This window comes from Embiotoca jacksoni, unplaced genomic scaffold (genome assembly GCF_022577435.1).
Source record: "Embiotoca jacksoni isolate LCO1_2020_lvr unplaced genomic scaffold, fEmbJac1.0.p SCAF_22, whole genome shotgun sequence".
NCBI classification, from domain to species: Eukaryota; Metazoa; Chordata; class Actinopteri; family Embiotocidae; genus Embiotoca; species Embiotoca jacksoni.
In genome coordinates, this window is record NW_027185363.1 from 2,997,352 (window position 1) to 3,024,966 (window position 27,615).

At 43.0% G+C, this 27,615-nt stretch overlaps 1 protein-coding gene across 3 annotated transcripts in view; it reads right to left on the bottom strand.

Moving 5' to 3' along the window:
• The window catches only part of LOC138202907 (ephrin type-B receptor 1-B), a 156,592-nt gene extending 134,234 nt beyond the window's left edge, over positions 1-22,358 (bottom strand). For all 3 annotated transcript variants that reach the window (XM_069157268.1, XM_069157267.1, XM_069157266.1), the window contains exon 1: positions 22,077-22,358. In XM_069157268.1, coding sequence (XP_069013369.1) covers positions 22,077-22,137 — 61 coding nt within the window. In that variant the 5' untranslated portion in view covers positions 22,138-22,358. The remainder of the gene's footprint in view (positions 1-22,076) is intronic.
• Between the last annotated feature and the right edge of the window lie 5,257 nt (positions 22,359-27,615).

A 27,615-nucleotide genomic window follows, 5' to 3' on the forward strand; every position in this document is an offset into this window, starting at 1 on the left:
TGTCTGTGTGTGTGTGTGTGTGTGTGTGTGTGTGTGTGTGTGTGTGTGTGTGTGTGTGTGTGTGTGTGTGTGTGTGTGTGTGCGTGTGTATGCTAACATCTATGGGATTTCCATGTAGGTGCAGGATACAGCTGGGTGGTACAGTGCTCTACAACACAGTATACAGTAATTTACTGTGAACAGTCCATCACTACTTCCTATAATCCTGTTCAAAAGAGACGCTCAACACACACACACACAAACCTCCATCTTTTAATATTACAGTGACATTGTTATGTTTTTTGACTTATACACTACCTGCCTTACCCTAAACGTTACCATAACCTTAAAGCAAGTCTTCACACTAAAATTTAATGATGAGTCCCCACAATGTGACTGTGTAAACAGATTTATGTCCCCACAGCATAATACAAGTTCACACGCACACACACAAAGGCACTGTATACCCACAAATATAATTAGTTTTTCTTCTTTTTCCTCCCTTTTCTTCCTCTTTCTCTCTATCACAGACATTTAAGCACCACCATAGTTGAGATTTTTTTTTAGCAACGTTGCAAAAGGAAAAACACACCTGTTTAGAACACACTTGTCTGTCTATGACACAGTCAAAATAGAGTTACCTTTTAATTCCTTTCACTCTCCCCTGTCATTCTTAGGAATGCTTCATCTGTGGGCATAGTTAAACCAGACCAACTACAAACTCTCTCTCTCACTCACACACGCGCGCACACACACACACACACACACACACACGCACGCACACACACACGCACACACACACACGCACACGCACACGCACACACACACACACACACACACACACACACACACACACACACACACACACAAGCTGCAGCCTTAGTCTTGCCGAGCTTTTGCGGGACTGAAACAGCATAGCAAGGAGTCTTTCACAGATGATGGGCAAAAACTGGCAGAATCTAATAAAATGGTATTAGACTGTTGAATCTGTCCAATTCACTTAGGGCTGATGCTTATGCATTCCTTGTCATTTCAGATGGTTTGAGATATGAAATCATTTTCAGAAATCCTCCAGAGGCAAGCACTGTATAAGTAGAAGGTGACCTTCTCTCTCGGGTCACTTTCACATGCTTGATCAACCACAGACGCTCACAAACTCATATTTTTATCTTGGGGTGGTGTGGGTGCCGTTTCTACTGACCATTTGTGGTTTGTATTTACACTTACCAATATGCCCTGTCACCCCCATCCCAAACATTTTGAGACCTCAGTGCTTTCAGTAGGCTACTGAATGATGGGTGCCCTAAAGGCAGTTCAATTTGCAGACACAGACCCTGACACGAACAAACACAAGTGCTTATGTTCATAAACATGCACAGAGGCTATTAAGTTTTCAGTTTGTGAGGGCATACAGCAATAAAAAAAAAAGATGAACAAGGTTCCAACACTCTTAAAAACATCTGCAACATCCAGGAACACAACATATTGGAGTATGTATGTATATTAAGGTAAACTAAGAGTAGCAGAGAGCATCGACAACATGCTTTCCGTGGCGTACTATCATGCTATGGAAAGCATGAATGTATGCCCATCTCAGTTCCAACCAGAGACAACAGTTTGTCACTGCTGTTAATTACACAGCTCAGTGAACTCATCTGGCGCTGCTGCCTATCCACAATCCATAGTATGTGTGCTACAGATCCTAAATGACTGAAATGAGGGAAAGCTCGTACAGCATAGACCAAATGGTGGTTTTGTATTATGTGTCAAGCCAATGCAACACAGAGCAACATTTAATTAACATTTATAATTGTGCCTTGAAGGCTGCCTCGATTTAGTGGCAGCTTCATCCGCAGCTGATTATGTTGCAATGATGAGGTTAATGGTGCTGGATATTTGGCTGCTTGGCAAACAGTAAACGTGAGGATGCTGCAGGGTCTATGTTGCCCCTGGTAACCCTATATTTAGATGTCAATGAATAAGGGCTTTGTAAAAGTGTGTGTAGTGTATATTCATGTTACAGCCTCTGTATGTGACCTTGAGAGAGATACATGCTTTATTCAATGCAGCCATTTCTTTCCTTTAAGACAAGGCTATCCACAACCTCAACAGTTATTCAGTGTCAGAGGATTCAGAGGTAAATAATCTGTACACTATATGCTATATTTAAAACCACCACTTCGACCAGACTGCCACCATAGATTGTGTCATATTCTAAGTTCCAGGCCAGTTAGTGGCTCTCGGCGTTACTTTGGACTGTACGTTGGAGAAAAATGGACAAAAAGCTGTTGAGCCACTCATTTGGAGCACATTCATCTAAAGCCTTCCACACAGAAAATCATGAAATGTGCACCAATCAAAAGCAAAGACACAGACGCATCATACATACTTGGCAAGGCTCATTTGAGCTCCACACTTAGGCCCTATTATTCTGCCTTCCTGAGCTAACTTGACTCTCTGCCAGTATAGCTGTAAAAGTCACTGCCCTCCCTTGCCCACTTCTGTCTGGACTGCTGTCTTGAATTCCCCCTCCTTGCTCCATCCTTCTCTCCTCCCTTCTTCACTTCTATCTCTTCCTAACATTTCACAAGTATAAACACTGAAACAACTGAGGGGCATAATTGGACCCTGGTTTATTGCTAACAAATAGTTTACAACATAAAGCATTCATTAAGAAAGAGCACCGAGCAGCCATTTACAGCATCCGTCCAGTGGAGAAGATGGAACTGGTCGAGCAAAGATAACAGCTGTAAGATAACAAAGACAAACCTGCTAACACAGAAAGAGTCAGAGAGGCACCCAGAGATCTGAAAGCCATTAACTCTGGTGCCGGCTAGGAGGAATGGGGTCTGCATGCCCTATTTCTGTAGGCTCTATATCTCATCAGAGTCTCTCACCCCAGATTTCATGTGTGATTTATTTGGCCTTTAAGTTCTTTTTTTTTCAGGTTTTCGCATGTGTAAGCCCAGTAGTGCAAAACATGCCTCAACTATGCATTCAATCACCCAAAGGCCTCGAGCCCAGTTGTCATGGAGATAGGACACAGGTGCCCCAGTGGCTCCCTGGAGACTTGTGATGTCATCGTGGACCAAGAAGAGGAAATAGTTCCGCTCAAGATTCCCCTCACGCACAGGAATGTTTAATCTTAGCCACAACATTGTTAGAGCTCAGAACTTTACTCCAACAAATTTCTGGGTCACCAGTCCGTGCCATGCAGCTGAGTTAGTTTCACAAGTTCATTCACTGCAGGATAGCTAATAGGGGATAATAACCTAGAGCAGTACACTATTAAAAATACAAAGCTGACAGATGAGTGTTGATGATCGGGCCAAATGATGTGCACAAAAGGGCCACTCTGGATTATTTGCGCGAAATATAAATGGGTGGTCAGGAGAAGGCCAGGCAGTGAATCAATGTCAGCTAAATAATTTGAGGACAATAAAAGAGGATATCAATAACAAAAAAATATTAAAAAGACTCCTGTGTATTATGTGAAAGAATTTATTTTCATGTAGTTTGTTCTCTTGCGATGACCTCTCTAACTACACATGCACTAACATAACTAAAGCACAGAAAAGCAAATATGGGGTTAATGCTCCCCTGTCTTCAGGTCTCAACTGTGCGACAGGAAAAGAGGTGCAGTGTCCACCAATCACTTTAGATAATGGAGAAATATATTTGAACGAGGCCGCTGCTGCGCCAACCCTAATTAATTTTCCTGTGTGAGAGAGCGCGGGTGAGAGAGGGAGAGAGAGTATGAATGAAAAAAAGAAAGTGGAATTAGGTTTGAATATGTGCGAATTAAATTCTGTGAGTTTCCAAACATGTCAGTGTAGATGTATGGATACAATTGTTTTGGTGAAAGCAACAGGTCTCAACCTGACTTGAACTCCCCCTTCATCGTGACACAACATAAAACATGGGGGCTTGGCAAACCGGAGACCGATAGATCAGTAAGCCAGAACCAGCCAGATGGCCCCGGCCAAGCAGCCCTCCTCCATGACAGCCTCACCACTAATTAGGATGTTTACATTTGGCTGGATGCGTCTGTGTGCAAGTTTAAAAGGCTTTCTAAAGGAGCAGAGAGATTAGTGATGTGCTACTTAAAACTGCAGAGCTGCAGCGTTCGCTGAACCTTCGCAACTAAGATAAACGTTTGAAGTGTGACATTGGCATAGCCTTGCAAAAAAAAAACGAATGCATTGAGAATATTTCAGCCAAACTTACAAGTTGTCTTTAAAGAGTTGCTTCACTTCTTTTTAGCAGGATAAATCAAACAGTTTCCGAGGTACGATCAATGAGTGTCTGTTTTGTTCCATGCTGTGATTCACGATTACTTTTCTCCTCAAACCTAATGAACAGGCTGATGAAGCTTTAGGAAGAAAACCAAACCCAACTGTGGCTAGCTGAAGAAAAAATTGTGTATTTTTTTTACACCTGGAAAGAAGTAGTTTATCAGGATGTACTGTAGAACTGACACCCTACCAGTCCCACATTCACCCTTTTACCTCCATAACAGCTCCTCAATGAGACTTACATTTCCTCATCTCTTCTCTGCTGAATCATTGCCCTCAATTTCTCCACGGGTGACCACTTCTTTTCTCCTATCAATCTTAACTTCTGCCACCGCTTATTTCTTACCACTCTATTCTTCATCAATATATTCTGTATCTCTCTTGGTTTCTCAATCACTGGAGCTCTCCTCTGCTTTTTCCCCAAGCAACATCTCATTATTTTAAATCTGCACTCTCTACTGTGTTACTTCATGACTCTTCATGAAACCAGAGCAGTGTGACGGCTAACAGCAGGGGAACATGTTGAGGGTTTGCTAAATGTTAAACATGCAGGCAGAATGGGCTCAGATGGGCACGGTGCCAACCAGCTTGTTTTATTTGCCATAATGGCTTCCTCTTAACAAAATATCTGTCAGCAGAGGCAATTCATGTCAGTGTCTGTGTGTGAGGGAAATTTATACATGTCAAAAAAGGCAGCCATAACTTGTGACTAGACATACTTTAACCTGCTCATCAGGGATCTTTTATTGTGTGTGTGTGTGTTTCTGTGAGTGATTGTTTTTTGATGCTGTGCTGCGCCTCACAATACATCTTATGTAATGGCAGGGTGACTGGGCAGGCCCCCTTCTAGATGGTGGTGTGCTGTAAATCAGAGTTGATTTGGCTTCCTGCCACAGATGTGTCAGCTTGCCCTGTCCAATGAGGATCCAACAAACAGCATACAATGTCAGTCACATCGGACTTCATGGATCTTCCAGACGGCTGTAGTGACTCCAGAAGACTTGTGGTGGTGCCCCCTGCATGTCCTTACTATAGATCCACTACAGTACAATGTCATCTCTCTTCCGTTGGCCCCTCAAATAGGCCTGTCAGAGTATTTCCACTGGATCAAAAGCCCAGATGGCAACAGTCAGCGGGATAGTGAGGGAAAGCCTCCAGTATAAAACTGGAATGGAACCAGATGACATGGAATATACTGGGTTTAAAATCTCCTTGTACTGTGAGAACATCGGGATATATCCGTGTTCCTTCATGTGCAGCTCGAATAAATGTACCTGGAGATTGTGAGGAAACACGTGAAAGACACAGCAATTGTTAGACACTGAGAGAATCTCTCTTTTTCTCTCAAGCTATACCTGCTATCCTCACGTCGCAGGTGCTTTTGAGGAGGAAGCACAGCACTGGTCCCATTCTGTGTGTCTGGGCATGTGCGCTTCCGGCGTGTCGCCTTGCTGTCTGTAATTTCTCCAGCAACTGTGACAGAGAAGCTACTGTATAAAGTGTTAGGTGACAAAGCATTGTGTGTTCTTGATGCTGTTCTCCTCCTGCCTCTGCAGTAGGGCAAGCAGATTGATGCTACAGCAGCGGAGCACTATTTCGATAGCATGTCAGGTCAGTGGCTGCGTTCTGTGCCTCAGGAGAGAGCAAACAAACATGGCTCTCTCTTTGTCTGTCTTCATCTACCTTGTTCTCCTCCTCTTCCACAGGCCTTTCTTCCACCTCAAGTTAACGAGTTTTACAAAGTGCCACCCGTTATCTTCAACTTTTTATTGCCTGCAGACACAAAATTTCCTCCCGTGTCAAACTTCTGCAAACATGACACAGACTTGGTGAGCGAATGAAGTCAACACAATATTAGTGCAGCTCGGTGAAACATGACTGACTGCAAGGGCCAGAAGGTAAACACTGGAGACGAAGTCATTGCAGACAATTATTAGCATCGCTGATATCACCACCGCAGCAGCCATTTGATTTAGAGAGAGATCTCATTTTCAAGAGCGAAGATTCTGCACTTTGTTGTCAGAGGATCTGAACATCAAAAGAATCAAACGAAATGAGCAAACAAGCTCACACACACCCACCAGTACGCACACACACACACACACACACACACACACACACACACACACACACACACACACACGCGCCAGCACTGGAGACAGTGCAGAACATCTGTGATCAGTGTTAGTCAGATGGATCTGCTTGAATTAGCATGAAAATTCAACTAACAGACAGCGATAAAGGCGAGATTCTTTTGGTGCTCAGGGAATGATGAGAGTGGCAGACCACAAGAGAAACAGAAAAGGGCAACTGAGATTGGGATGTAACCAAATAGCTCAATATTTTCACTCAGTGCTGCAATGGCTCCGTTTTGTAATTTACAAAGGCGGCGCGCCTGAAAACGTGAATATACTTTGAGCACGAGGAAGAGGGATATTAGAGAGATAGGATGGAGAAGAGATGGGAGCTTAGAATAAATTGGGAGGGGAGGAAAAAGTCAGACAAGGGAACTCATTAACTTCTCTTTAATAAAGCCCAAGTCACATGGGGACCCTTTCATTCCTTTATCCATCCAGTCACACACACACGCACGCACACAGTAAAGCCCCGCAATACACTCTTGTGCCACATTGATCTCCTCCAGATTACCACACAGGCAGTGATCATAACCACAGCTCCAAAATCATTTGACTCGCATTAAAAATCACTATATAGAACTTCATTAGCGAGGGGATGTCACTGACAATCCTCAGCGACTCTGAATTTACTGCACATCAAGCAGTGCTGACAATAACCTCTGCTACTTTATCCTGTGCATAAATTACTAGAGCGCTGGCAGTGAAGATGCTAAATGTAAATCATTTTAGGCTCAATACCATAAAAAACCTAAATATCTTCAAGCAACAGTACACACTCCTCAATACATTTAAAAAAAAAAAAAATGAAGGAAAAGCAAAACATTTTTTTTCTCCCTTCTCTATCTTCAAAAACTAAAATGCAAACATTTTTTAATGTAAACATTGAAATTGAGGCTAAGCCCAGCCCCTGATCACCTTTTTGGCGTTACCATGTGCGGGATAAGTTCACACTGACTCTGCGTTATAGGAGTGCGTCTCGGATGGTTATGGTACTCCATAGGGAAGGAAAGCAGGAATTGCAGCATTGAGGCTTTGTCTATATCATACATCCAGGCCTTCCCCAGGGGCCAGACGAAGAGGCTAATTTAAGAAGCGTGGGCCCTGTCAGCTGTCACTAGCGTACCCGCTTCCATTCACACACAAAGCTAATTCCAAAAATGTGGGCAACTGTCAGAAGTCATCATCTGTGAGTACAAAGCCAACCAACATGTTACACAACCTGGCACTCTAATTTGTGGATGGTGGGAGAGAGAGAAAGAGACAGACAAGGCGAGAGAAAAATATTGATTGGCTGACAAATAACAAAAGAAAAGAGAACAGAAAATAAAGTTGCCAGTGTCTACTTAACATGGACCTCATCAATCCCGGCAGTGTGTGAAGCATATTCTATATGACGACTTTTGACAGTATTTTCAGGGTATTTAATGACTTTACTTGAGACTCCACAATGCAGACAGGAAGTGAGGGGAGAGAGATTCATTAGTCAGACTTTGTAGTTCATGGTTGTAGTTCATAAATGCTTTGTCACCAGTGCGTCCCAGAAGATCAGTTGTAATGATTGTTGAGGCATGGCAGATTGTGTGATTAATACACAATGAAGTGTCATTTCATCTGAGCAGCAGTAAGTTGTGAGAATTTGGCACATTTCTGAGGCTGTCTGAACTTTGTTGGTTTTGGTCACCATGTCTTACTGAGTTAGTACCACTGTTTTAGACTGAGATTTAGTCATTTTGCGTAGCTCATGATTCATGTACAAAGCTCTTGGGTTTGAAACATTTCCCTCATGTAAATCTCACCAATAGCAGTTCTGTTTAAGGTCAGTCAAAGGTCCTCTGGTGGTTGTGCACATTAAGCAAATAAATTCTCTGACATTCAAATCCCAGTGAGACAAAGAGATGAGGGGTATTTTCCTCCACTGCTTTCATTCTCAAATTATCACATCCAGGTGTTCTGTGATCAATAGAGATTTCAAAGCAGGGACATGCAATTGCCAGTCTCCACGGGTGACTACAGGCTACCCTATCAGATTCCCCGTTCGCATCAATGGGCGTCTGACGATTCTTTGTCCCATCAGTCCTTCACTATAGAGACAGGGACTTTTTAAACTCTGATCAAATAAACTAAGAGAATGCAAAGGCTGTCACCTACGCCCATAGTCGTGCAATAAGGCTTCTCAGTAAGTGTGTGCAGGAATTTATTTTCCCAAGATACTCTATGACATTCCTCACACAGATCTCCATCTCATTGTCACTGTGTGCACCATTGCTCATTCACTCAGATGATACAACTTAGAGGTTTGGCACTGAAATACATTAGCATTTTAGAACACATTAGCATACACAAAGGGGGCTGCGGTAACATTGATTACAAGTAACCGCATGCATCTAGATGCTGCTCTGCCTCTGATCACATGCAATATGCCAATTGGTACACCCTGCTTTTCTCCCATTTGCACACACACACACACACACACACACACACACACACACACACACACACACACACACACACACACACACAGATATGGTCTTGATGAGGCAGTCCCACCACCTGCTGTGAAGCAGGTGCCGTGATATGATTCTCCTCCTGCCATGCGTGCTGACACACATGCATGCACACAGTCACAGACACATACACGTACATGCACACACACATACACATGCATGTCTTCAAAGACAGAGCTGTGAAGCAGAGGTGACAGGTCTCTGGTTCCATGCCATCCTCAGAAAATGTAGCGCTAATTGCCATCCCTTCACTGTTAGAGAGCAGCGTGGATCCAACTTGAGGTCCATATGCACCCCGGGATGGAGTCATCTCCTGCCCAGTAGAGTATTATGTGGAGAGAGAACAACCAGAGGTGCTCAGCTCGACATAAACCACCGAAACAAAATTAACAAGGGAAATATTTAAAGTCTCATTCCACTCAATAAAGGTTTTTTTTCTTCTTGTTCCTCCAGTTGAGTGTTTGAGCTTCCCTGTGCAGAATGATGTTTGTGCAGAGTTTATGTGCGTTTTCACATTCATCGGCTACAGATGGGAGGTTTCTCTGTGCCGTGGAAAATCTAATTTGTACCAAGGAAAACCGTTTTGAAGCTAGTTTTGGTCCAATTCAACTTAGTATGGTGTGGAAATGAAAAATATATGTATATTTGCAGATATTCTGACATGTTAATGAGGAATAAGGAGTAGATCTCATTTTAAGTATTTTTAGAATATTTTTTTAAGGGAAAAAAACATTACCGATACAAATCATTATCCAAAGTAAAATGTTTTATATAAATCATAAAACATGTCTGGAGGGGATCTCAGTGTATTCAGCTTGAACTGATGATCTCGTATTTGGCAGCAGCAGGGGCACATGTAGAAGTTGGTGTTGTTAGTATGACAGCTGATTAGAGAGATGAGAGATTTGAGTGTGACACCTTTAATGATCTCTTCATCTGATTGACAAGCCAGGCAAGGCTCCAATTCACACATTTAACACATCACAGAGTGTGGTGCACATGCAGCAAAGAATGTCAGCATGTCAGACACACACACCCCACACAGACTCACAAATGTACTATACACATTGCTCCATTGGATGTTATGAAATTTTTTTATTTGCCTTCATAAATCCCTCCTGTGGTTTCCAGAATATTCCGCTATTATGCTGGATCAAGATGGACTATTTCCTCCCCCAGTTAGCCTGTCATCAGTGCCATTGTACTGTATTGTCTGAGAGCGAGCCTAAATGGGACCCTTTCAGGGGTATTTTCAGGTACTTTCATGGAAGAATGGAGAGGATATTCATATCACATTTCAGTTTTTCTATCGCTGAGCAAACACAGCTTTGGACAGCACGCAGACACACATGCAACTACACACCGGCACTTCCTCCACTGACCCAAACGAACAAGTCAAGCGCATTCCTGCTCCCAGCAATTTCCTCCATCTTTTCCCAACAGACAGGATCTTTTTACAACCGCCTGACTTTTCACAGAGGCAGCAGCAAACATTGCCGTACACATTTCAAAGGGAGTGTCCTAAATAATGTAATTAATGCAAATACTATTCACAGATGTTTCTAAAATAGTTTTTGGAAAAACATATTGATTTAACCCACTCTGCTTAACAAGGGCAAACGGATCGGTCCAGATATCTTAAAGGAACTGGCATGCTGCACCAAGATCCGTTAATTGCACTCACACTGATCCATCTCGTGATTATTGGTAATTATCTGTCAATTAGCAATGTGCTGATGTCACTGTGATGTGAAAGGCAAAGCAATCAGGAGCTGTTAGCATAGAAATGGTCATCCATACTAATGACCCAATCTATGCTCAAGCTGAGAGCAGAGCACCCTGTGCGATTTGCTGTGTGTGTGTGTGTGTGTGTGTGTGTGTGTGTGTGTGTGTGTGTGTGTGTGTGTGTGTGTGTGTGTGTGTGTGTGTGTGTGTGTGTTTGTCCAGTAACTAATCTCCAGTGTAACTGTAGCCATCACAGTGTGATCTGAGCCTGTCAACACTGTTTTGTGTCTGCTGCTCAGTGGTTTTGGGGGCTCCAAAATCGGGTACATATGCCAATCTAAATGACCTTGACTGAAACCCACTTAACCCCTCCTCCCCCTGTTAACAACCGATTACCCCAGTGATGTGCCCCATTTCTTTGAAAGAATGTTCCTGTAATGCAACCGTCATATTAAAATTATCTGTGCTTAGGCAGGTGGTGGATGTAGCTGCTTACAATTAATATAGAGAATAGGCAGAAAAGACAATATTTGAAATACCACCTGAAAGTAGCCATGGAGTTATAATTTTAATCTGTCGTGTTACTGAAATGATCTGTCTTTGAAGTGCTATAGCTGCTAGATTTGGGACATTATTCTACAAGGGACAAACCCTCTGCTCGCCCTGTTTAATGTTTACAAAAACACAAGGCGACACGTAAGAGATGACAAATCATCCTTGTATCCATCAAACACAGCCAATCCATCAGACACACACTCGCCTTTCAAATAAAATAAGGACGCTTACGACATCTGTCATTCCCTCTCCATGCTGTGATCCATGATATGATCATAGCGCTCATACATCCTGGACGATTCACAATCAATCTTTGGAGTGAAGGAAACAGAGAGAGATAGAGGCTTCGTGTTTGCTTTTTGTCTTTTCCACTTTTTTAGACGCACTATTCATCCATCTGACCATTTATCATGCTTTTCCTTTTAGAAGCCGCTGAATGATGTTCATCAAAGGTAGCAGTGGATTTTAAAAGAATTACCTGAGCCTCAAATTGATTGAGAACATGCAGAAATGCAAGTCACACTCCACAACTCCCTCTGCATTTTCAACTGTCAATAATGGAAGAAAGAAGGTGTCCTCTTTCAGCCAGTCATTGACAGTTTTCTGAAAGACCTTTTGGAGCATGCCCAATGATTTTCTCAGACAAGCTTGAATCTACTCACACAAACATACACGTAGACACAGTCGCAGACTCACACAGTGACCTTGTCAGGAGTTATAACCATCACATGAAGAGAGCAATACACATCTCGTTTCACCTTGGGATATATGAAGGACACATATCAAGTGGCCTTCATATATTCCAAATGAATGCTGGATATGTCCAAGAAATACTTGCAAATTTTGGAGCTGTGAACATTTATTTTTCAAACCTTAATATAATAAACATGGCTGGCACCAGGTGGACAGATACGATTTTAATGGAGTCCCTTTATTTACTTAAAAAGAGAGGGGTTATAAAGCATTACACATACACTACTACACACTCAACATAAAAAAAAGAAAGAAAGGAAAACATTAAGTGTAAAATCATGCATGTAGGCACACGCATCGCCAAACACATTTCTCATGATTTAATAACATGGGAAAAAAAAGGAGTACAAATATGAGCATGAGTCTGCAAATCACAGCAGCCTAACACACTCACGCACCGCTTTTAAAAATATGCAACAGAGAGCTTGTTTCTTTATCGTCTTAACGTGTTTAATGCTGTCTGAGGAAGGGAAAGCTAAAGCCTTGGTGTAGAGAACAAAAGCCTGGGAGACTGTGACACGACAACACACCCCTGCATGACTCTGCTTGGCCAGCTGCTTTTGTCCAGACAGATGTTTTGTGTTCGTTATTACACAGTCAATATTGTCATTAATACAGGTTACAACATGATACAGCCACCTGAAATAGTTGGGAGGTACTCAGTAATGTGATTCATTCAAACCTAAGAACTCTAAAACCAAAATGATGCCCCTTTTCTCACAGGCAAAAGGCAAACAGGAAGATCTTCAGGACCTCCCTGACAGAGATCAGTCATGTGTAGCGTGTGCCTACGAATACTCAGTGACGGAAAGACTTTTTTTCCACATAAATCCACACATATTATTCTGAGATTTACCATGTAGCATAACTAACTAACATGAAGAAACAGATATATGATGAACTGGAGTGAGCAGAAATTGCCAGTTAAATGGCCATTAAATTCAACAGTAGCCACGCCTAACGAGGGTTGTGCAATATTTTGATTAAATCATTAACTAACGATGTGTGACGGCCGGCATTTGTGTAGGACATCACGATTAGAGACAATGTTGGTGTCTCAGTGGAGAGCCAAATATAAAACGGAAAAATGTTTTATGTTTACTTTTACTGTTGCATTAAGTAATTCCCAAACCTGTATTCTTGGTAATTGTTATGTTAATAATTGTTATGGCTTAGCTTATATCTTTAAATATTAAAATGTGCGAATTCCCATTCTGGTTGTAATATACTGCATGTCACAGACTCACAGATAAACTTGCAAAGTAGGAAGCAACCATGGCTCAGACAGTAAGATATTTATAGAACAGACATACACACCAGTTATATCTGGTTATTTTTACCATACATGCATATCACACCTCCTGTCCAGTTAGGCCTTTACAAATCATTTATCATTTACCAAGCATGTTGTAAAGCTTTAAAGCTGAATTGCTGGTGATAATAAGAGGACAGGCTTGTATAAAATACATTAACAATCTCACATCACTTACATGTCAAGGATGTATCTTTTGATATCAACTGAATTCCCTCTAAAACCGACGTGACACACTTGTAAAACAGCAGGAAAAAACGCTTTACAATTACTATCAGCTTGGCTTAGTGGAAACGTTTGTCATCTTGACATGTCATCAGCTGAGTGCAGCATGGCCGTAGTGGAAATACGAGCACATCAGTTCATTCCCGTCCACATCCCAATTTACTTTATTTAAAACTACCTGAATGTGTACCATGTGTGTGTACAGTATATCTAAGCAGTTCATTTCCCCAGCTCTCAGAAATGGGCTGACTCCGCCCAGACATCAGTGTCAATCTGCTGAGTAGGTGTCTAACAGTGTGTGAAGCTCACATCAAAGGCATGCCGCTTTAAATGCCCAGCCTTGGGAGAAAGCAGGGAAGGGACTGACTTCATAGGAATAAGGAATGAGGAGGAAGGGAACAATTGGAGAGGGGTATGAATGTTATACTGTTCAGTGAGCCCCAATACAGAAGAGGTTTGGGACATGAGGGTATGACTGAGACTGCTATGCTAACTAGTTGAATCAAGATATCCTGCATAGATGTAACAGCAGCCATAACAAACAAGCCCACACTAACAGAAAATACACAAAGTGACCTGACTTGCTGCAATCTTCTCCACATCATTCATTATAGAGATTTTTTATAACAAGGCAAATCACGATCTCAACAGACATCCATGGAGATGTACTCTAATAAAGGCACACATAGGCACACACACACACACATACACTCTTTAGGGTTGCATGTGCTTAAGGGTTAGCAGCCAGAACCACCAGCCTCCTCATTAGCACAAATAAGATTGTAGGCAGATACAGGCCTATCCTTCTCTCCCTCTCTGTCTCTTTGTCCCTCGTCGCCTCTGTTCTCTTGCACAAATGAGTCCTAATCCTTGTCCTCTAGCTTGCCTCTAACAAACAAAATACCACACAGAGCTGCAGAGAGAGGACACAGAGGAAGGGATACAAAATCATCTCTATGTTGGAGAATTATTCTTAATTTATTTTTCCATCTGCTGAAAGTATGTATGTTAGGGCAGTGATGTGACCTCAGGATGTGTCATATTAAAGTCAGTTCCCTTGGCCCACACTATCATAACTATTTATGAAGGGGAAGGTGAGTCAATAGGTCAACATGGATTAGGATTACTTTGTCAAGTCGGCCATCAAAACCAAAAGATGAATATAATAACACAAGGGAACGAGGCAACGAGGGAAAATATAATAAATGATGGTGAATATCAGATACAAAAACATGATACGAACAATCTTGAATTTCTAATCATCATAAATTCCAAGGCTCCTCATTCCCGTCTGTTTTTTCAATGTAAAAGTAGTCTTGCCTAAATAGAGAGTAGAACAGGAACGTCAAACATATCACCTTTGACCTCGCTTCTTTTAGGGAAATGCCTCACCCTGTTTTCTAGCTGCACTCCAGCCAGCCAGGTGACTGCTGGGAGATCGAGATACTGTCCACTCATTAATTTCCCATTACCCTGTGTGCTTCAAATCAATGGTTAATTACCTCCAAAAAAAATGTCTTATCCAGCTAGAGAAGTGGACAGCATGGGGCAGGCTGAAATTTGCCTGGCAGAGGGACTCAGTGTTATGCAGGGTGAAAACTGTCCTCCCACTACTGCTACTTATTGGCCCATCAGTGTACCTCTTGGAAGCTGGCATTCCATTTTGCACTGTGCGGGCACTTCATTTTTCTACTCCGGACAATTTTCATTTCTCATGCTAACACAGACACACACACACACGCACACACACACACACACACACACACACACACACACACACACACACACACACACACACACACACACACAGAAATATTCATGCATAATCTCTCTGCCACTCTCTTGCCAACGAGCCAATGTTTAATAAGAGCTTACATTTATGGTGAGGAGAAGGGCAGTGGAATGGTGAAATATCTCCACATGTCTTGAACCTGGAAGAGGCACTGGCACTTACTCATTAATAATGGGACAGGCCCCAGGCCCAGGCCCTTAGCTCTCAGTTTCTACTCATTTCCTTTCCACACATCAAAGCTGTGCACGTGTGTTTGTATGGCTGTGTATGTGTGTATATTGCGGCGCTCGCACATTCACCTCCGTGCGTGTGTTTGTGTGTGTGTGCGAGCTTGTCAGTCCCTGTGAGAAACAGCCTGTGGGGGAGCCGGCTTTTATTTAATCAGAAGTGGAGCAGCTTCCACCACCCTCCGTAATTTCAGCCCTATTAACGTTCTGCCTTTAATTCCTCTGAGCGCTGGAGACACAGCATCCTCTGGGCTGCTAATTTACTTTAAATGCAAAATGTACCAAGTTTTTTCTGTACAGTTGCAACTTCATATATTGTACATTTCAACTTAAGAGGCAAGGGATTTGCTAAATAAACACAATGTGCAGTACACCGTGAACTAAATTGATATTCTTATCAGTTTGATTGTCGACTTTAAAAAGTTTCTCACACATTGGTAACCACTAAAACACTGCCCCACTATACTACCTGCCTTCTAACACTCCCCACTCAGTCTCTGCCCTGCCACTCTTCCCACTTGGAGCCCTTAAGACTTAGCCTTAGGGCTTAAAAGTTATATTAAATCATTCTGGGCCAGACTCAAAACCAGATCTCATTGTAACAATCATAAATGAAGCTCTTTGTTCCTACAAGCCTACAACCCCAACAGTCTCTTTACCCTCTTCCTGTTCCTGCCAATGCTGTGCCTATTACATGTTCAGGAGGACAGGATCATATTTCACTTTTCTTCCTTGTAGTAAACCCTATAATGCATCGAAAATGCATCTGTTTTTAACCAAAGAAGTGTGTTGGGAGAGAGGCAGGTGAGAGGGCGGAGGGGAGAAACAACCAATTATTTCCAGGCAGGAAGGATTGGGAGGGGAAGGTTGAAAAAAGGGGGTTGTACCTCGCAACGACTCTCAGATTTAATTAAAAAAAAAAGAACAATCTAGCAGGCAAGAAGGAACAGTCATGAAGTTGAGTCAACAACAGGCTTTTGTGGACCCGGACTGGCCGGAGCTGGTGAAGGGAGGTCTGGAATGGACAGCGGTGTAAGGGGCCATGAGTTGGAGTAGAGGTAGTGGAAATGGGGCTGTAAGTATAGAGGCCCCAAGAGCCAAGCTGGGTGAACACTGAGAAATAAGACTCAATAATCAATGCTTTTTCTTCTCACCTCTCGACTGAGCAAATATCGAAGAGGATCCCCTTTCCTGCTGACTGAACAACTGTCACCCAATCTCTAGTACAGGTGATAATGGAGAGGAAAAAAAAGCCTCAGAGACAGAAAACGAATGAGAAAAAGCCCATTTTTCACACCACCATCCTTGAGTGGTGGGGATGTCATGTCACCGCGGCCAATCAATTACTTGCGTTGCCATTTTCCACTAGGTGTGGCTTGGAAGGTTACCTCCAAGTTTGTGCTCTGTTGCACATCGAGCCTTGGTGTCGAGTTTGTCTGTGAGTGTGTGTGCGTCTCTATCAGTGTTGTGTGTTTACCGTTTGAGAGAACTGGCTTCACCAGCAAACAGATGACTCACAGTTTGAGGTTGAACTGTGTCACGAGCGTCACCGCTCTCACTCCTGTGCTCTAATATGTTTCGTATGTTGCTGATGCAGTGGGTGTGCTTATCCCTGAGATTGGACCGATAAGGCCTCAGCCCTCGTCCACCTGCTCTGATAAGTGCCAAGCATGAAGCAAGACGAGTAGAACCTAACACTGCTGATAGCATCTCCACAGCAAATCTCTGGACACCGGAATGTGTGGAAAACACTGGAAGACAACACATTGTGCGCATGGCGAGTCCCAAGTCTTTAATTAAAATGGAATAGAATGTGCAAGTAAACAGGGAAACACAGACAATGACTATAGTGCATTCTGCTCTATTCCTCTCTTTCTACACTCCCCCTTGATATGGCTCAATCTCATATTGAGGCATCCACCAAAATGTGCACATGCATAAGCTCCCAACCTGCATCCACCATCTGGCCTTCCCAAGGCTCAGATGTCTCTGGGGTAAGGTGAGCTGTGAGGGGGACTCTCAGTGTGTGTGTGTATATGTTTTGCGTGTGTGTGTGTGTGTGTGTGTGTGTGTGTGTGTGTGTGTGTGTGTGTGTGTGTGTGTGTGTGTGTGTGTATGTGTGTGTGTGTGTGTGTGTGTGTCCATGTGTGTGGGGGAGAGAGAAACAGAGAGAGAGACAAACAGAAAAAGTGTGAGGAGGCAGTGATCATATTATCCAATGAAATATATACGCAATCTACAGTACACAGCAATATGTGAAAAACTACATTGTAACGGAAAGAAAAACCAGCACAGCTCACAGATTCTTTCCTTACTGCTTGCATGACAGTTTCACACAGAAAATGAAGTACAACACATTTACAGGACTGCAGGTACACGAGCTGCAAGGAGGGGTTCGCACTGGGGGTCGCCATAGCTGACTAGATAATGTAAGCGCGCCTTAACACCAAGTACTGTGGGCAGAATAAAGCCTCCATTATGGGATAAGGCCACGTCTACCGCCCCTGCCAGCCATCATGGTTTAAGCACCATACTGACGACACAGGCGCCCAAATGTACAATGCACACACGGCAGTACAAAACAAGGGAAAATTGAATTCTAGTTTAGGTGGTCCCAGGTCAGCAGTAGTGCCCTTGGCCAAAATACCCTCATGTGAGCACTCACACACATAATCTTTTATGTCTTTATAGTCCTACCGCCTCAACCCACAGGCTTATGTTGCGCTTAGATTTCCATTCTTCTTTTTTTCCTCGATATTTGAAATGAGAGAGTCAAGGAAAGGAGCAATCTCGCATTCACATCCATTAGAGACTCAACAGGACTCTTTTTACAGGCTGTGTCCTCTGCACAGCTGGTGAGCTCACACAACTTACACACCAAGTAGTGGAGAATTCTTAACTCTACACGAGCCTCGCAAAACCAGTCTACATAAATACAGGCTCAGTTTTCACCGCAAGATTTAAGTGTGGGAAACAACTGAGAATCATTTGAGCCTGACAAGAAATGTTGGGCCAACCTGAGAACCTACTACGTGTTCCTCCCACTTCTTAAGATTATGGGCAATTGTTTTAAACTAAACGTAAAACAAATCAAATGAAGCATTATGTCGCAAATGTATAGCCTAATTTAGCCTCAGACTAATTTCAGAGGATAGTTAGGTAAAACCATCATTCTTTTTGGTTTTAAGTTGTAAATTCCGATGACAGCCCTGTGTGCGGTCTATTTGTGCAATCAGGGGCATGAGGTGTTCAGCTGTCAGTCATCTACAGGATAGTACACCTCACTTGAACAGCAACATGTTTCTCATGCCAAAAGCCTTTTGAGGTTTGCCGAAGCACGACACACGTGGAAGGTAGTGATCCAGCAAAGCTGTCTTTTAGCTTCACAAGGCCACTTCCATATTCTAAGTTAGTTTAAACACAATTCTAGTCTGGGAAAAAAAAAACTCTCGAGTCCACGGAGGCAGATTCAAACTTCTGTGTACAGGGAGGCCAGAGCAAGAGATCAGCTATGTCTCTGGAGTCAGTGTCCTGCTTAAGGACACCTCAGCAGGGTGGTTACTTTCTGAGACAAGGGCTGAAACTTGCCCTCCAACACTGTTCTCTGACCACTCCAATCAATAAGTGTATCAACAGTGTGTGGTACTGACCTGCATAACCAACTATTATTTAAACTATTGTATTTATTGTTTATTCAGGGAGCTACAATATTCTCCATTGCATCCTCTGAGGAAGATGCATTATCAGTGCAATACATGTGCTTAACAGAGCATATTGAGGGACTGTTTATATCAAATTACTAACGTTCTTTTATCACACTCAGATGCCACTGCTGTTTTACACCACTGTCGACTCAGGCATCTACTGTATGGCAGATAACTGCTACGGCACAGTGTACTGTACTGTACTTTCTTTGCCTTGTTCAATTACAGTCAGCTCATTTGTAAAACATGCATACTGTATCTTTTCTGAAACGCACTGACCTCCCTCCTTCTGACTCTCTCATCTTTTTTTTTTTTTTATCTCTCCCTGTCCCTGTCTATCATCAACCGCTGTTTCATCCCCCTTCCCTCCATTCCTCCTCCCTCAGCCACCCAGTTCCAGGCCGTTAAATGAGCGGGCTTATCAAAGCCTAATTGGTTTAAGGGCAAACAGAAATAAGCAATGGCTCTGTAAGTAGGGGAGAATTACTGCTGCTGTTGGCAAGAGCCATCCGCAAGCCACAGAGACAGCGAGCTGAAGAAGTGCAGAGGGAGACAAGAGTGGAATGAGGAGGGGAAAGGTGGGGAGGTGTAGAGGAAATCAGGCAGGGAAGGTGGAGACAATAGGCAGAAACGGAGAGAGAAGACAAACAGGGTTGAAACAGAGCAGTGCACATGCTTCTCCTCTAATGCCATGCAAATCCCTGTCTTCGCTGCTCGCTCTCTACTTTGGGTCTGACCGCCCTTCTGCCTATCTTCAGTGACTTGGTGATGAATACATTTCTGCTTGTTGATATCAGGTCCTTGTGTGTGAGGTTCTACTGTGTGCTGGGTGGCTGTGCCTGGAATATGAATCCAACAAAAAGCTCCTGAATCAACTTTACACTCAAAAAGTTTTGGCCCCTTCATTGCACAGTGTTCAGATACACAATCACACACCCTTACACACACCGCTGCATACTGAAGCTTCGACTTTGAATATCATTTTGCTTTTAGTATGCTCAGCTGTCTCCCAACTATCCATCCATACTTAGAGTATTTCCTCCTCGTGATTTTCATCCCACAGTTCATTAATGGTGTGCTGGGGTATTTACTATGAATAGATGCGTATGTGGAGAGATCAAATAAATTATTCAATTCATCACAACCATGCATCCATATGGTCAGAGCTGCTCCTTGCTCTAGAGTTACAAACAGTTACCCAGGCACACGCATGCATGCAGACAGATCTCTGACACTTTGTGATTATTAGCCGATTTGGACTTGTAATCAGATTAAGGGTGACAGGATAGGCAGAGATAATGTGGTCACACACCCTCTCTCATAGACATAGAATAAAAAAAAAATTTAAAAAATGAAAGAGCAACAGATTGGAGTTCAGATCAGTAAAGATTTTAACCTTCCCATGGGGCATCCTTCTTTCAATTAGCAACCCAAACAAGGAAATCACTTTCATCCTTGTTATTGAGGTAACCAAGGGGCCATCTCCCTGCCCATCTGCTGCGCTCTCATCCCTTCTTTTAAAGTACAGACCCCACACCCTTTCGCAAGCAGGGACATTTCACTCCTCCCTCTCATCCTACACTCGTCTTTCTGCTGTCATTTCACATGAGGTAAACATTTGAACCTCAAAATATCCATTCTTGCAGAGGTAGCAATTTGGGCCTGGGCTTGGTATCCATAGCTGTGTTGAAATCTTATGAGCACAAACAAGAAAGCCACCGCCGAATTACAGAGCACAGCCAGAGCTGGGAACAGTCCAGCAGCAGAGTTGTAAACAATTAAAGAGAAAACCATGTAAGAGGAAAACAAATATTCCTCTAATTGTGCCTCGGATTTACTTATTTCTGGGAGTGGATACAAGCAGCTATAGAGAAGCTGGTGTGTTTCCTATGTATCTTTTATTGGGAAGGATACTAAACTATAAAGAGAACACACTGTATGATGCCACCAGATCCAGCAGCTAATGTCTGAGGCTGCAGCCCAGTGTCTGGTCCCCAGGGTCCCACAGCGGAAATGAAAAACATGTTTAACTGAGGAGATATCAGCCACTGTAGTGGCTCCACCGCTTGTCCATATGAGTGTGTGTGAGAAACAAAAAAGGAAACAGGAGGAGATTCAGACAAAGACAGAAGAGGAATGGAGATGGATGAAGAGAAAAATATAGGGATGGTGAGACATAAAGGGAGAGGCAGCCGGGTTTTAATTGTGTTTGATAAGAGTGGTGATTTCTAGCAGTAAAAAACAGGAGAAATTTACCCCAGCACAAAATCCATTTCACAGGGAGACTTCTTATCAGCACAGTCTAAGAGAGTTTGTCTCAGCAATTGAAAATGATACTGAGTGATGCTCAGAGGCTTCTCGTCATAGTAATTTATATGTACAGTTTAATGAAAAAACGTGACGGGAATCCTTGCAGGTTTGACAATGTAGCCTTCCCAATTAGAAAAACGAATTGCTCATTGGATAAGAGAATCTAAAAAACACAATTATTCGCGATTTCTTCTGTCATGCCCTCCTGCTGTATCAAGAACAAGGAACACTAATCAGTGAGGGAAAAAAATATTTTATCAGAAATACCTGGTAATAAACGGTAGTATGCTTTTATAAGCACGTTTAACTTGTGAAAAAGTATCGTTTCTCACAAGAACTAACATAAGTGACAATCAGCAGGGCGGGAGGATGCAGCTCCGGAATAAAGGAATAACCGAAGCAGAATGCTGCGATCCACGTGTATGACATCCCCGTATACTAGAGACGCGGCGCTGCCCCTCAGAAACCGTTGCAGGCATCCCCAAGGTACCAAGCGCGCTTTGGAGAGGAGCATTTCCATATCTACAGCAAGTATACAGCCCCAATTTCTTATTTACCTTCCATCGCAGAGGATGTGATGACCAGCCCGCATAAAAGCGCAAACAAATCCACTGTCATGGCAGAAGGGTAGTCTCCACAGCCTGTCCCCAAATAACCAAGACGCACGGTGCGCGTCAAAAGAATCCCTCAGTTGTCAGAGCGGTACTCCAGCAGATAGCCTCTGTTGTGAGTCACATTTCAAGCCGTAGTAAACAATGCGTGACAATCAGCGCAAGGGAAGAGCGGAGTGTACAGCCAGAGGGGTGCGAGGAGCAGGAGGGGGAGTAGGAGGAGTAGGTTGGGGAGACCCGACGGTGCCTGCTCACAGCCCCATTAGAGGGCCGGGGCCAATCACCGACTGGTAGCTGAAACTCACGAACCAATAGCCAACCCGCCACTCCGCCCACCTCGCATTGTCAAAACACAAAACTTTTCCTTGACCTATTTGAAGCCGTGTCCGCTACATTGAAGGGAAATAACGCCACCACTCGGGATACTTCCGCTACTGCACCCCGAGTAAACCTAAAGCCAATCTTACCCCCACGGGAGACGATCTGAACGGGTGCATCATTTGTTCAGTGAACCGCCCGCCGTAAGGTTCAAAATGATACTGTTGTTGAACAGTTTATCAGTAGCAGTCATCTCACATAGCCTATATCTCTTCTCAGCTTTCCGCAGATGAAAGTGTCTGGAACAATTAATATGATCTAATATTTTTGTCTCAAAAAAAATCACAGGGATGTTAAGATCTGAAATGTAATTTTAAATGTTGACAAGATGGCTTTTTCTTAAATATCTGAAGTTTCCTGTTTGCCTTATAACCTACTGGTCTGGCACCTTAACTCCCCCTTGACGCTCACACCAGTGTAAACCCCATTTGTAATGAAAATGTTCTTTAAAAGCTTCGAAAAAATTCAGCTGCACTTCCTAATGATATTAAACAGGCGTTGCACATCAGCTCCCCCCTTTTGCTCCTCTCACCCCTTTTGTGTGAACGTGTGCTGCAACAGATGGTACACACAATGGGCTTTTCCCTGCAGGGACACAGAGGAGTCTGCTTCAGCAGAGGAAGAAGGGCCAGTTGCCGCCCTGTAGCCTATAACCATACACCTGTCTTGGGCCAGATTACCCCCCCGTGCCCCCTTTTCATGTCACTGGAGATGAAGAATTGGGATTAATCTGCAGCCTTAGTAGGCCTGGTTTTACCCCAGGCCACTGGATGGCCTAATACTTCAGCGCTGTCCCCTCACAGCACACTGGCCCAGATACTTTTTCACCTGCTTTAGTTTTAATGGGCTTAAAGAATGGCTTGACTTTTAGGGTTCTATATTGCGTGTAGTATATAATATAATACCCACAGCTTTACTCTAAGGGGTATACACTTCACTTAAATATGTGTAGCTCCAACAAGCCTAAACTCTTTTGGCCTGCGTCTATCTTTTGTGCCCCTCTGTGATTCAATTCTTAGCCTTTATAATGACAAAAATCAAACACACCTAAAATGAAAGATGACTCACACTTAATAAATGGTTGTTCCAATTGTGGCAAGAGCCAGCTGTTGAACGGGAGCAGACACAGGGCTTCAGGAGCATCAGGAAGCGGTCGCTAACCTGGGAAAGCAGTTGATGAGAGCATTTGTCATTTTTAATGGTGTGGAGAGGACTGGCGCTTTAGTGTGGCATGGCACAGCTCAGCATGGCTCCTGGTGCTGGCTGGTTTATAGGCATCGCATAGCCACCTGGCCATATTTTTCACCAGGTCAGTCATCGTCACCTACGAATTCACGGGTCATCTCTCAAACATAGGAGAAATCTGTCCCTGTTTGCTGTCCACACCCCAGGGAGGAGGAAGGAAGGAAGGAAGAGTATGAGGGGAGGGAGGGACAATAGAGCTGCTGCTGTAGCACATCCTCCCTCACAATGCACACGCAGACAGACAGGCACATACAATAACACAAACGTGTGTGCAGTTGCTCACCCACACAGCACTGCGATAATGATCCACACAAAGCCACACAAGCACTTGCCTACTTCAGCTTAAGAGCCTCAGCCCAATACCAATACGCAGCCCAAACACATTGTAGAGAGCCTCTCATTCTCACTGTGGCCTGATTTTTCTCTGTGTGGTTAAACCTGTAAGTGCAAGTGCAGCATCCCAGTTCCATTTTCATTTCTCTTTTCCAGGACCAGAATGGTAACAAAATGAAAAGATAATCTCCCCAACTGCGGTATTCACTGACTTTGATTAAATGTTTTTTTTTTATGCTCTGCACTCTGTGAGTTGACGCTAAATTTAGAGCTTTTGACCTGTAAACAACCAGTTAGCATCTGACTCTCATTGACCAATGTGCCATGACCTTTACATTCCCCTCTCTGTCTCCCGTTTCCTGATTCCCATTTGGTTCCAGGAAAGAAAAAAAAAAATCTTTGTTCTGTTTTTCAGTGGCAGGAAATACAAAATGGTGTGTAGCTTGTTCTGTACACTGACAACAACATTAAGGACAACAGAGGAGGCCAGGGGTACACAAGGAAGACCTTTTAGGGTGAAAGAAACAATGCATTTTGTGAAGACAACACTGTTTACTCAGACACACATTATTTGGATTTATGGCACTGGAGTGCATAAGATAGTTGGTGATGTCAGGCATACACACTGAAAAGAGGTGGATGTTACAATGGTACAAAAGGAGAAAGATAGAAACAGACATAAAGGAAAGAGATGTTTCTCAAACACAATGGAAGCTGGGAAGGTTTTTCTGGTGATGAATATGAATGCATGAAAATGAAATGGCAAAGTCAATATGGAGATAGAGCAGGGACTCAGGTGACAGAGGAGTGCAGTACACCCACCCTGGGGGTACAGACTGGTTATTAGGCTTGGCTTTAGCTTCATCCATCTTCAGGGGTCTGTGTAGTGGCCACTGACAATATGAGTACAGAGCCAGGGCTGAATACAGATGTGCTCTGGACCAGTGTTCCCCAAATAGAAGGTCAGGACTCACTAGTGAGTCCCAGACACAGTCATACTTTCTGGGTCACAGCTCAAGAGAGGTGATGGAAAATAGGTTTGTTGCAGGGTATGCATGAGGTTGGTTTGCTTAAAATGTCTTTTTTTAGAGGCTGCCCAGACGAAGGATAGTTTCTTTGGAGCTATACTGCAAAAATAAAGTTTTTCTGCAGTAGATACAAATCTATTGCATTGAAAAATTCTGAAGGCCAATCAGTTAGTCGTATTTAGTCAGATGTCAATAAAAAGTTTGAAGGTTAGCGTCATGCTTGTGGTAAAAAAATCTTGTGGTTTTAAGAGTAGACCGACTCTCTGACTGTAAGTCAGACGAGGAGACAGGGCAGGAACTAAATACAGCACTCTCATTAATCTGCCATTGATGCCAAAACTGATGGGACCTGTTCCCTGCCATCAGCACACACTTCAGAGACATTCATTGCAATTTTCTAACACAGAGCGACACACAGAAACACAAAGACATGGAAACAGCCACACAAACCCTTGAAAACAGATATGAAGATACCTGTGTGCACATATGGAGCAGATTTTAATAAATGTTTATGTTTTTGTTTGGGAACATGAGTGAGAGAAGAGGGATTATACTCCATCTCTCCTTGCAGGGACTTGCAGTGACAGTCTCATTTGTTTTTAAGTATCACACTTTGATTAATAAGTCGTTAGCTCACATTCACTATATTCAAGATTCAAGCTCTTTAGTTGCCATTAATCCAAACAATACAATGAGGAGATGCTGCTCAGCATTAAGAGTAAGAGCATCATTATATTCGTCAAGGGTGTGTATGTGTGTGTGTGTGTGTGTATATATATATATATATTTATGTGTGCATAAGAGAGACACTAATTGTGAGTTAATGTGAGTTAAAGAGGCTTTGTGCCTACTTGTATTTACTCTTTTGCATATGTGTGTGTGTGTGTGTCTGCACGTGTGCACACCCAAACGTACATGAGTCGTGGCTGACTCAAACAGAGACTGATGGCTAATAGATTATAGCATCACCCTCCTCAGTGACTCCAGGATCTGTCAGCTGCTGTAGAGTTTTGTGTTGCCGACAATGTTCTGGAAGCAAGCACCCGATCCATCTCTCGGAAAGGTGTCACCAGTGTAAAAAGCTGTGGAAAACACAAAACAAAACCACGCGGAATCCAGTGTCATCCAAAAGCACGCACGGACCCCGAAATGATTCACTGATTAATTGTTTTTCTTGATGGCCTTGGTGATTAGGATGCATTCATTTGCTTGTGATTAGGGATCTCTAATCACAGATGAGGTTAATGGGGTTCCTCATTCACTCCCCTACTTTGTTTCTCTTGCAGCATTTAAGAAAGTTTCCTATTAACCATGGGGCCTCAGCTCCCTCTGGTGTAATACACCTTTCAATTTATGTGCCAACCTTTTCCACCTCCTTCAAAAGAGGCGCCTTGACAACAACAATGTTTGACACATGGTAAATTGTTTTTTGTAACGCTGAACATGTTATCATGGGCGAGTCAACCGCAGAGGCTCATAAAGTAGTTTTCTGGCTACAGAAGACACATTTAGGAGGTGGACTTGTTAATGAGGAAAAACAAAACTAGGCTGACAGCTCATCACTTTATGTCAGCTCCTGGTGACAGCCTATCCCACTCGTTTCCATCGAGTTGTCATAGTGACACTATCAAAATGCAGCCCTTTGTCTCCTCCGACCTGTCTTTTTTCTCCCCTCTCTGGCCTGTGACAGATAGTTGAGTACAATCTATCAACCTCAGTCTGCCTCAGTCTGGGCCAGTGCTTTGTAAAGACTCGTACGGACAGAACGCACACACACAACAGTGCACATCCCTGAGTCTGTCACACTAAATGGGACAAACATCTGATGGAGGAGAGAAAGAGAAAAACAGAGGTCAAATCAATCTGCCCTCTGTCCACCATACACTGATCCCCTGTCTTAGGCTGACCTCTGCAACAAATGAAACTCCAGTGCTGCATTTGAATACAAAGACTGCAGCACTTCAGTCTGACTTGATCACAGTGGATAAGAAAGAATAAACTCACCAGTGGACTCAAATGTTTATTCAGGTGATCATTTGCGCTTCTTTAAATAAGTGGTGTCTAAGGATGCTGAAACAGATGTAACAATAAGGAAGTCACTAATATTCACTGTAATTATCATAACAAAAATACCCCCCCTCCCATTAAAAAACTAACCATTTGAGGCAGAACTAAGGTCTAATAGGTACATTAAAGTTTAATTGTAAAAATATTTGTATAATCTTCATCCCCGTTTAACAATAACGTAAAAAAAAAAATTGCCATTTAAATATGAAGCTTTGTTGTTGTTACTGAGAGAATAACATATACAAATGTTCTTTTGTGACTATTACAAATGGTCAACACTGACTCCCAAATTGACACGTGAGTGTTTTAATAGCCCTCTTATAGTAGCAAAATGGTGCGTTAGTTTGAGGCTCCAAAAACCTTGTGTTTAGGTTTAGGAAAAGATCGCAGTTTGGATTAAATGTGATATGGTCATAGTTTGTTAAGTTTAGGAC